This window comes from Thalassophryne amazonica, chromosome 15 (genome assembly GCF_902500255.1).
Source record: "Thalassophryne amazonica chromosome 15, fThaAma1.1, whole genome shotgun sequence".
Taxonomy (NCBI): Eukaryota; Metazoa; Chordata; class Actinopteri; order Batrachoidiformes; family Batrachoididae; genus Thalassophryne; species Thalassophryne amazonica.
Window position 1 is genome coordinate 92987320 of NC_047117.1, and position 12170 is coordinate 92999489.

A 12170-nucleotide genomic window follows, 5' to 3' on the forward strand; every position below is an offset into this window, starting at 1 on the left:
ACTTAGTGGCTCTATGGCTGCCAGTGACTTAGTGGCTCTGTGACAGCTAGTGACTTAGTGGCCATGTGGCAGCTAGCAACTTAGTGACTCTGTGGCCACCAGCGACTTATTGGCCCTGTGGCTGCCAGCAACTTAGTGGCCATGTGGCAGCTAGCGACTTAGTGACTCTGTGGCCACCAGCGACTTATTGGCCCTGTGGCTGCCAGCAACTTAGTGGCCATGTGGCAGCTAGCGACTTAGTGGCACTGGCCTGGGAACGCCTTGGGATCCCCCAGTCAGAGGTGGTCCATGTGGCCCCTGAAAGGGAAATCTGGGGTCCCCTGCTGGAGCTGTTGCCCCGTGATCTGATCCTGGATAAACGGTTGAAGATGAATGAATGAATTGACTGCATTTATATAGCGCCTTTTCCATCTGCATCAGAAGCTCAAAGTGCTTTACAATTATGCCTCGCCCGTTCACTCATTCACACGCCCACAATGACACACCGACATCAGGGTGCTGCTCACTGCACACCGGGAGCACAATAAAGACCAACAGAAGCCTTGGTTCAAAAGTCAGGTGACTGGTGGTGACTTTATCTTTTAAAACATTTCACAGCAGCACATCTTGTGTGTTAATTGTTTAAGATCCTTTCAGTGAGGTAGCCGACGTTTTATCATAAAGGGATTCAGTGTGACATAAAATACTTTATCTTTGATTCCCATCAATGATTTATTTACTGTTGATCATGAAGTCTGATAATTACACATTAAAGTGTTTTTTTAAGACATAAAACATGCAAAACTATTCCCACACCGACCTGTGACTCAAACGCAGCATCTGGTTTGGTTTTGATTTTTTCTTCCATTTCCCATCAAATATATGTCTTGTGTTCAAATGTTAATTTTATTTACAATGTGAGGCAAACATGAGCAATGACATCACAGCAGGGTTTGTTCAAAAATGAAATCTGATTCACCTTGTTTTCAGATTTTTTCCCCCATTAGCTCTAAATAAATCCCTTCCCGCTCTCCAGTTTGACTCTAAAGTCCACAAAATGCTCAGATTAAAGAAAACCAGAGTGTTAAATAAATCTATTGATGTTTATATTTCAAACAGCAGAATTAATGAAAAATTTCACATCTTCAAATGTTGAGAATGGCGGGTTAAATAATCAGTCTGGTGGGACGGGTTTTTGTCTCTGGCCCCGCCCCCACATGGCGATTCAGAACCCTCCTTTCGAGCTCTGACCTCGAGAGGCCTGTGGGCGCTTCTTGGCCATTTCTGCTCAAAATAACCTGATAAATTTCAGTTTGCTGCATTAAAAAAAAGTGTGTACTGTGCATAACACGTGCACACACCTGATGCGCTCATCCACAACACACAGAAAAGCACAAACTTCAGCTGTATATGTCGTACTGCTTTTATTTTTTCAAGACAAAAATGGCTGAGTGAAGAGAACAATGCAGAGAAAAGCTGAAAATAGAGCAACAACAAGGTAACGTGAGAATGGAGCAATAAGTCGGTCAGTGACCTTTGGTCATCAAAGAAAACGAGCCGTCAGAAATCACGCGCAGGCATGAAGAGAACTGATTTGTTCTGCTCCGTTCTGAACAGAGCTGGTGGTAATAATGACACAATAAATAACTTCAAGTTCAGCTGCAGCTGCAGAACAAACAGCAGTAAAAACAGAACACAGGACCAAAATGTAAATGAAACCCCCCCCGGCCCCCCGGCCTGTGACGGCGGTTCCCGACACATCAGATGTACCATATTCATATCATAAAGCACCGCGGTTCTCTTGGCAATGAACACGACAACAACAAACAAAAAGCAGATCAGAGTGATGGTTGCATATGACAAAAGGGGTTCTTGTCCCAAAAATGGCTGGAATGTTAAAAGACAGTAAAAAGTCGGCTACAGAGAAAACCCAACAACAGCTTGTTTTACTGCATATAAAATGACAGGAGAGAAAAATTAGATCATACTAAAATGATACCATGCATCCAGAAAGTTTTCACCGCGCTTCACTTTTTACACATTTTATGTTACAGCCTTATTCAAAAATAGAGTACGTACATTTTTTCCCCTCAAAATTCTACTCAAAACATCTCATAATGACAGCATGAAAAAAGGTTTTTGGTTTGTTTGTTTTTGCAAATATACTAGAAATAAAATCTAAGAAATCACATGTCCATAGTTAATCACACGCCCTTTGTTCAGTACTTTGTTGATGCACATTTGGCAGCAATTCCAGCCTCAAGTCTTCTTGAATATGATGTTACAAGCTCGGTGCACCTATCTTTGGGCAGTTTGGTCCATTCCTCTTTGCAGCACCTCTCAAGCTCCATCAGGTTGGATAGGAGCGTCGGTGCAGACATCTTCAGTTCTCTCCAGAGATGTTCAGTCGGATTCAGGTCTGGGCTCAAGGACATTCACAGAGTTGTCCTGAAGCCACTCCTTTGATATCTTGGCTGTGTGCTTAGGGTCACTGTGGCCACTCTACCATACAGGCCTGATTGGTGGATTGCTGCAGAGATGGCTATCCTTCTGGAAGGTTCTCATCTCTCTACAGAGGAATGCTGGAGCTCTGACAGAGTGACAATCGGGTTCTTGATCACCTCCCTGGAAGACTCCACCAGGACTCTAGGAAGAGTCCTGGTGGATCTGAACTTCTAACATTTACAGATGATGGAGGTCACTGTGCTCATTGGGACCTTCAAAGCAGCAGAAATGTTTCTGTACCCTTCTCCAGATTTGTGCCTTGAGACAGTCCTGTCCCCAGGTGGACTCCAGTTAAGCTGTAGAAACATCTCAAGGATGATCAGTGGAAACAGGAGGCACCTGAGTCAGTTTTGAGCTTCATGTCAAAGGCTGCGAATACGTATGTACATGTGATTTCTTACGGATTTTTCTTATGGATTTTTTAAAATAAATTTGCAAAATCTCCAAAAAAAAAACAAAACTTTTTCCTATTGTCATTATGGGGTTTTGTGAGTACAATGTTGAGAAAAATCATGAATTTCATCCATTTTGGAACACAGCTGTAACATAAAATGTGGATAAAGTGCTGTGAATACTTTCTGGATGCACCGTATGCACAACCACCTGTTTTGGCTGCGACGGTCACTCCAGCGGGACTGCCTGTCATTACATGACCTCTCACCCTTGGGAACACCACAGCATTTTTATTTTTTCAAAAACATCCTTATTTTCAAACACTCTATTATCCTGCCAAATTAAGAAAATATATGGTGGCAGCTTGTTGGGATTTTATTCACTACAGAAAAACATGGGTACATTGAAAGCTTTAAAGAGTAAAAGTGAAAGAGTTCAAAGTACAGGCTCCAACATAAATACTATAAGTGCCTACGCTAAGTGAACATTAAATTCAAATACCATTCTAAATACAGGAAAAAAGCAGATCATAAATGTGTTTTCAACATCAGAACTTACACGCGTGTGCATTTTCCTCTGTGTTTAAGTTCTCTTTATATATTTATATTTCATAAATCTCTCCCCAATGCAAATTTTTGTTCAACCTGAAGATTTCTGTATATTAAAGGCAAAAAAGACGAGACATTTTCATTACAATTCATTATATAGTGATGGAGTTCTGGAAGTCACAAAAAAAGAAAGTCATAAACAATAAAAAATTAAATAAAATTCTCCCTAAAAGATAATCAAATGTTACTTCAGAAAATCAGCTACACAATTCACTCGTCTTTTTAAAGGGGTCATATAGTAGATCGACTCAGAAGGATAATAATAATGATAATAAACAAAACAAAAACTGGACTCGAGCTGAGAAAAAGAATGTATCATTTGTGGGTCATTAATGGTGTGTTGAGGTTTGTGCTACATTAATCCTCTGCAGTTTGATTTTCTGAACCAGTTCCAGGTTTATTAAAGTAAAAATTAATGCACGACCATTAACACGTTCATCTCCGTCTCATCTTCTTACTCCAGATGTAAAGTTTTTTCTGAAATAAAATAACAGTTATACGCAGACGTGGATCATTCTCATTTGTCACGGCTGAACTTACAGCTTGTTTGGAATTGCATCATGAGAACAATTTCAAACCTACAGTTTTGTCCAGGTCTTCAGACTTTTCACTTTGGTCCAAATCAAACTATGAGTTGTGAAAGTTGCTTCACACCACATTCAGAACCAAGGCACCAAAATTTGTTCTGACCCAAAGAAGTGGTGTTAGTCTGGACTTTCAGATCAATTAATCACCACCCATTTAACAGTAAAAAGAGAAAAGCAACAGACAATTAACTGAATGATGCAACAGTTGTGGCATTTTCCAGTTTTAGCGCTAATGGCTGGTCAAAAGATCAGCTTTTTGTGAGGCTATAGTTTATTTCCTCTGATTGTGATCTGTAGTGAGAGCAGAGAGCAGAATGAGATGATCCTGGAGAGGTGGAGATATGCTCTGGAGAGCAGGGGAATGAAAGTCAGTAGAAGCAAGACTGAGTCCATGTGTATGAATGAGAGGGAGCCCAGTGGAATAGTGCAGTTACAAGGAGTAGAAGTGGTGAAAGTAGATGAGTTTAAATACTTGGGGACAACTGTTCAAAGTAATGGAGAGTGTGGTAGAGAGGTGAAGAAGAGAGTACAGGCAGAGTGGAGTGAGTGGAGAAAGGTGGTAGGAGTGATTTGTTACTGAAGAATATCAGCAAGAGTGAAGGTGAAAGTTTACAAGACAGTAGTGAGACCAGCTATGTTGTACGGCTTAGAGACGGTGCCACTAACAAAAAGACAGGAGGCAGAGCTGAAGATGAGCATGGACAGGGTGAGGAATGAACATATCAGAGGGACAGCTCAGGCTGGACAGTTTGGAGACAAAGTCAGACAGGTGAGATTGGGATGGTTTGGACATGTGCAGAGGGACCCAGGGTATATAGGGAGAAGGATGCTGAGGATGGAGCCACCAGGCAGGAAGAGAAGAGGGAGGACAAAGAGGAGGTTTATGGATGTGCTGAGGGAGGACATGCAGGTGGTTGGTGAGACAGAGGAAGATCTCCCAAAATTTCCTGTATAATTTCCTGTATTGTCTATTGCAGTGGTGTCCAAACTATTCCAGAAAGGGCCAAGAGGGTGCAGGTTTTCTTTGCAGCCACTGACTCCAGTAGGTGGTTTCACTGATGAACTCATCCCACCTGCTCAAAGTGACGTTAATCAGTGAAATCACCTGGTGGAGTCAGTGGCTGCAAAGAAAACCTGCAGCCTCTTGGCCCTCTGGCCCAAGTAGACCCCTTTGAGTCTGGTCTGCTTGAGGTTTCTTCCTCAAATCTTCAGAGCGAGTTTTTTCTTACCACTGTCACCTGTGTTCTTACTCTGGGGGTTGGTAAGGTTTGACCTCACTTGTGTGAAGCACCTTGAGGCAACTTTGTTGTAATTTGGCACTATATAAATTAAAATAAATTGAAACTGAAGATGCAGAGGACGGGGTGAGATGGAGAGAGGTGATCCGCTGTGGTGCCCCCTAATGAGGGAAGCCAAAAGAAGAGGAAGATAGTTTTAATTCCTCCTTAATGTCAAACAAGTTATTCACATTTAACTGATTAAAACTGGGTAACTCTCTGCACTTAAATAGTGCAACTCTCACTATCTGTCTTTTGTCCTCCTTAGAGACAAAACAACATCTTAACTTTGGGCGTTAACTGCACCCGTGTGCTGCTGGTAGAAATGCCAAAAAAATGTTGGTTCAACAAAAGGAATCTGTTCCTTTCTTTTTCTCTGTTTAAACACAACTTTTTTCATTCAAATGGATAGCAAGTTAGCGTCAGATGCATGCATGTCCACAAACTAATCAATGTGAAATATGGGGAGAGACAGGCTACATGGATGACATCAAGACGCCATGAAAAGTTCTTCAAAGTGAACTCAACATTATGGCGTGAAACCAAATTAACCGTAGCACACATACACCAACTTGGACCCGGGTTTGGACCTTGTTCAGGCCTTTAGGTGTGAAAACGCCCTCAGGGAGGGAGTGCTTAAAGTCTGATATGCTGGAAGTTAGACCCCACCCTCTGTGACATATGTCACAGATGTCTAGAATCACCCGAAATGTTGTTCAAAACAGCTGATTTGTGGGACTTTGAGGATGTTTACAATAAAACCACTGAAAGTTCCATATTACTCTGATTTAGCACAATATGACCCCTTTAAAGGACACTTTAAACTTTCTGTATATTTCTATAGTCTGTGTAAAGCAGGATAGTTCTATGGCAGTTCCTGCGCTGATCCTCCAGACACCAAACTAACGTTCAGTCCTCAGGAGGAAAAATGGCTGGTAAAATTGTATTTATTTATTTTATTTTATTTTATTATGCAAAGCAGTGACGCCACACAAATCTATCAGAATAAGAGCAAGTTTTTCCCTTGAGCCTCCGACTGTAAACTGGGAAAATTGAACAGTGCACGTAGTTGGTCCCGGATCTGAAATCCGGTCCTGGTTTTATACTCGACCGACTGTACCTCCGATTAGAGAGACAGATACAGAATCCAAGGCAGAGTGACAAGTGCTATATCATCAACGAGGACGAGGACGGGATAGAGATGAAAACGTACCGTCACCACAGTGAGGTCACGTGAGGTCAAACAACACAAAACTGTCAAAAAAAAAGTTTTTTTTTTTTCATTCACATTGATGATTAATCTGATTTCCAATTTTTTAAAAAAGTTTCAGATTACAGACAAATTTGTACATTGCCGTGCTATAAAAGAAAAGCACGATTTTGAATTGTAAAGAGACACACACACACACATACACACACACACGCATACACACACACGCACAACCTGTCTGGTTTCAAACTCAAACCCTGTCGGTGGTCTTGAAGTGACTGTGAGCTGCACCGCGTCTCTGACCGGCACCAAACAAACAAATTAAAAATAAAAACCTGCAAGTTTTAAAGTAAATCCAACTGAAGAACTGAACTTACGCGTAAATCAACACTGATTATAAAGACACAAATTCAGATGCAGTTTGAAGCAAGACTCTGACTAATGTCTGGGTTCTGTCCTAGTTATGGCTGAGTGCTGATGTGCCCCTGAGCAACACACGGAATCCTCAAACTGATGGACCCATGAGCTCATCGACCCCACATGACAGGAAAAAAATAATTTTTGGTGTAAAAACATAAATTGTGTGAATTCAAAAGGGAAACGTTCAACTGCTACAATTTAACTGACGGAGCTGAAAGGTAAATAAATAATTCTCAATGAAATTTAATTTCAAAGTTGAAGTAAATATGATGACACCGAACCGGACCTCAGTAACTGTGTGTAATATCTTTTGTTTTGTTCTTTTGTATTGACCAACTTGGTGAGCTGATAGAGGACAACGTGAATTGAATTAGAAAAAAAATTAAGTTCAAGGTCAAAGGTTACGGACTGGACATTTATAGCACATACATCGAAGGTATTTGATGTTTATTTTTAGAGCGCCTATTTGGAGGAATTGATTGAGGATATAAACACCAATATGAAGTCAAATATCACCTTTCTACTGGTGACATGACCTTTGACCTTTGATCTTAAAAGGTCAGACTCAAGGTCACAGCTGTTGAAGCCAATATGGACTGTAGGTGTGTTTTAGTCAGTGATAAAGTGCTATTTGGACAGAATTCATCAAACATCGCGGCCGCACGCAGTTCTTCCACCGTGTCCAGCTGCGGGTGTTCCCCTCGCTGCCTCAACCTTCTTCATTTCTACTGATAAAACCACAATCAATAACATCCCAATTTAATTGTCTTTGGTCACCCAAACCCATTTTTTTCTACCTTATTTGTGTCATTTTTACAAAGCAGTTTTTTTTTTCTTTTTTTTAATCATTCACATTTATGTGAAATATTCAAACTTGATCTGGTGAATTTGTATCTTTAAATTCAGAGCTGATTTAAATTCAAGCCTTTCTGATGCCATCAGCTCTAAGAGCTTTAAGCTGGTGGCATGAAAATGAGTTGGGGTACACGAGCACCTGAGCACACCACAGTACTGCTGTTTTTTTATCAGAGTTGGGTTTTTGTTTGTTCTGACAGCTCCAACAGGTGCTTGATGCAAGGACCTGCTCGTTCCACCTGCAGAAAAAATGTCCCCTAACGTTCAACATGTGAAGCTTATACCAAAAAAAGGACGGTTACGTAATGCAGGTAAAATATCCAAGGCACTCTTTGTTGTCGTTTCTCTCAATATTGTTAATTTCATTGCTGCTTGTAAAAGAAATATTTAATGGCTGCAGTGCCGAGTGTTCCAGAGGCAGCCCGATTCTTACAGACACACACACACAAACACACACATATATCTCAACTTTTTCACAAAGTTCTAAGCGTGACCCTGCTTGTTTGATGCTTTTAATAAGACGCTGCTGTCAACAGAACACAGACGTGTCCATGATATGTAAAACAGTGTGTGCCGTGTGCAGCGTCAACTCCGCGGTTTATGTTGAAGAAATGATAAACTGCAACACAAGCACAACCCAACGCACCAGCTGAGGACAATTCTCTTTCTAAGTAGCCAAAACACACTGAGCATGCTGTCCAATTACAAAAAATACAAAAAACGTGTAAATTATTGCACAATAGAAAGGCTCAAAAAGTTCTGCGTTTGATGCAATAATATTTCCCCGCTGTGGATCATGCATTCAGCTCGTGATGCCGCAGCGGGACAGTCACAGGGCCATACTGCATACTGGGGTGGAACCCACTCAACTCCCCCCCCCCCCGCACTTATCTGCTAGTAACCAAGGGGTGCTATTTAGCAAGGCGAGCTGCGACGGAGCCGCCCACCCGTTGCTCTTTGCCTACTCAGTTTTTATGTCGCTAACAAGAGGACGGTCGCTGTGCCACTTCTTCATGTGTTTCTCCAGAGTGCTGTATACACTGAAAGGCATGTGGCAGATTTCACATTTGTACACGTCCTTGCCCAGTTGACCGTGAGTCTTCATGTGGCGGGTGAGCTTAGAGCTCTGGGCGCAGGCATAGCTGCACAGCTCGCACTTGTACGGCCGCTCTCCGGTGTGACTGCGTCGGTGCACCGTCAAGTTGCTACAGTTCTTGAAAACTTTGCCACAAAATTCACAAGTGTCGCTGCGCCGGCCGTCCTTGGAGTTTGGCCTGCCGTTTCCGCTGCCGCCGTGGGGTGTACTGGCACCGCTTCCGGTGCCGCTGCGTCCTGAAGCGGTGCGGTCCCCATCCAGCTCCCCGGGTGGAGTCGAGAAACGCAAGCTGCCGTTCTCTGACGAGTGTTCAGATGAGGAGGCAAAGGGCGATTGTCTCGAGTCCCCACCGGTAAAGCTGAGGAAGGGATCCTTGAGCTGTCGTGAGGCAGCGTAGCCAGCTAGCCACTGGGAGTAGACGTTCTCAGTGTTTGGGATGGTAGGTGTCAGGGGATCAAGATCCTTCTCGACCTTGATACGCTTTGATAGGGGACTAAGGGATCCAGGGCTAACCCCTCCAGTCAACAGCTTCCTGGATAGGGTGTCGGTGGAAAGAGATCCCAGGCCATTAATGGCAGCGGTGGTGGTTCCATCTTCTGCCTGATCGGACCCCATGGTTGAGTCCTCGTCTCCGGGCTCCTGGGATGAGTTCCGGCGATGTGGGTGTAGGGCTTCACTGTTCCGGTGGTGACGGGCTCCTTCCAGCCGCAGCGTGAAACGATAGTCATTCCTTAAGGTTCCTTCTCCTCTTCCAGGTTTACTCTCGATTTCATCCTCATCGCCTTCCTCCTCTTCTTCCTCCTCCTCTTCTTCCTCCTCCTCTTCCTCCTCTTCCTCTTCCTCCTCCTCTTCCTCCTCTCCATTTTCTGGCATCAGACCATTATTCTCACTCTTGAACTTGGCAACCACTGATTTGAGGGCATCAGTAGCGCTGCCCATCAGCTCACTGGTGCCAGGCTCAGGGGAGCTGGCGGTTGAGAGGCCGTCATCTGACTTGACGTTAAGGACAGAAGACTTGCTCTGACAGTGTGTCTTCATGTGCCGTTTTAATTTGCTGGCCTGGGTACAGGCGTGGTTACACAGGTGACACTTGAATGGCTTTTCCCCCGTGTGGCTGCGACGGTGAACAATTAGGTTGCTCTGGAACTTAAAGGTTTTCCCACAAAACTCACAAGATTTTGCCTTCAGAGGTGTTCCTGGTTGGAGTGTGGTGGAGACAGGATTAGGGGTTGATCGTGAACCAGACGGTGATTGAGAAGTGGAGAGAGGAGGTGTGGCTGAAAATGGGGGCTTAGAACCTGGCTGGAATGGCTGCAGGAGCCGCTGCACATGGTTGGGTCGGTTGGGGGAGAGAGGAGGTGAAGCTCCAGTGGCATTGCCAGCGAGCTCACGAAGCCGCCTAGAGAAGTCCATGCTTGGAGGAGGTTCTAATGGTACCGAGTTGAGTCTCATCACTCTGTCAAAAGCACTGGGGTGGTGGGTTGCCAGCACCAGATCATCAGGACTGAGGTGGTGCCGTGGTGGCGGACTGAACAGCGGTGGCGTCTGGGGGTAACGGCCCTCACGAGGTGTAGACGCTGAGTCCCGGCCAGACCCGGAGCCGGGCATTTTTAGGAGACTGTAAGGACTGCCATCAGCCAAGTGGACGGCGTGGACGGGTGGCTGAGAGGAGGCACAGTCACTGCCCATCCCTGGGGCAGCGGCCACACGGGGGGTGAGGGGGCTGCCGGGCTCACTCTCCAGATAGATGCGGAAGCCGTGGGTGTTCTGGGCATGCTGGAGCAGGAACCAGGCACTGGTGAAAGGCTGCTTGCATGTGGTGCAGGTGTAGGTGCTGGGCTCATCTTTATCTGACAAAGACAGAAAAAAGAGGAAAAATTCTGTTATTTATAAAAGTATCAACTCCAAACTCATCACAGTACCGACGTGACAGATCAGTGATCAAAGTGACGTTTTTTTAAATATATCATCAAAGTCACATACATGTATGTATGTTCGCCTTTGACTGGCCTGTTGCATAGCAACAATTTTCACAGCAACCCCCACACATATCCACTCGCAAAAGTTCAAAGGTCAATGTGAGGCTCTCACATGTCACGGGAAAATTAACTTTGCAGTTAACAAATAAAATCAACATGTCTTATAGTGGGAGGCGGTATAACAGGTGAATGTGTTTGAACCTTACATCCGTTAATACTGTCCAACCGCTTCAAAATGGGAAAGTTGCATTATACTATTTATGCTGTGCTAACAGCTGGTTTCTTCTTCGGTTGCTTCTACCCTGTGCTTTCTACAACTCTATATGGTGCTGCCCCCAGTGGTGAAACAAAGGCAAGCAACGGCAATGTGCTACATGACCGTAGCAAAAACCTGAAGAAACATGGTCCAAAAAAACAACCTTTTTGTATATGTCAACAACCAAGAAGCCAGATGATGTCAACCACATACTGATAAGCAAAATATTTGTAATTGATTAGTATGAATAGGGGGGAAAGGATGTTCCAGGTGTCCACCCACATGAGCTGCCTCAGGTTTGGACCTGGGCTCCGCTGTGCAGTGGATGATCCCTGAGATGAGGAGTATCATTTACATTGCAAGAGAGTGTCTCTTTTGACATTTTGACTATGTGGTCTGTTTCTCTGTGTACGATCCATCACCCAGGTGCCTGAGCGTTGAGGACCCCAGTGGTTGGAGAACGCAGAGGACACACCCACTTTTCATCCGGCTAAAGCAAATCGACGGTTATTTAGGAGATGTGAGGATGAACTGGATGTCTGCCTGGGTGGTTGCCATCCAGGGGCCTGGGCGGTTCTGTGGAGTCGTGGTACCAGCGCATGCTCCCAGACTTGACTTGACATGAACGACTTGCTTACAAAGTCCCCCAAAAGTCATATGATGAAGTCAAAAATTGTCAAAAATATGGTTATAGATAGATTTTTTTATTTACTTGTATGTTTATATTGTGGTGTGTAGAGTGTGTACAGTGCATGTGTGGGGGGCATCAGCCCCCTGATGACTTTCAAAATGCTGAATTCGTGCTTCACAAGTTTATTCTAGCAAAAGGTTTAATGCGCTGAATCCAGTGAGCAGCTGCTCTTAATAATCAGAACAATATTTCGAGCACTTTATACAGTCATAAAAGAAGACTTCAAAAATAACCAACTGACCATGAACGTCTAATCTGGTTAAAAACACTCATCGTGCATCCAACGCCTTGTTTACAGAATTAGCTTGGCTAAA

The 12170-nt window shown here is 43.9% G+C and overlaps 1 protein-coding gene across 1 annotated transcript in view; it reads right to left on the reverse strand.

Moving 5' to 3' along the window:
• Positions 1-1388: 1388 nt before the first annotated feature.
• The window catches only part of LOC117525898 (B-cell lymphoma/leukemia 11A-like), a 97566-nt gene continuing 86784 nt past the window's right edge, over positions 1389-12170 (reverse strand). The window contains exons 3-5 of the mRNA XM_034187840.1: positions 8668-10780; positions 7516-8621; positions 1389-1513 (exon numbers count right to left, since the gene is read on the reverse strand). Of these exons, the coding sequence (XP_034043731.1) occupies positions 8796-10780 (1985 nt within the window). The 3' untranslated portion in view covers positions 1389-1513; positions 7516-8621; positions 8668-8795. The remainder of the gene's footprint in view (positions 1514-7515; positions 8622-8667; positions 10781-12170) is intronic.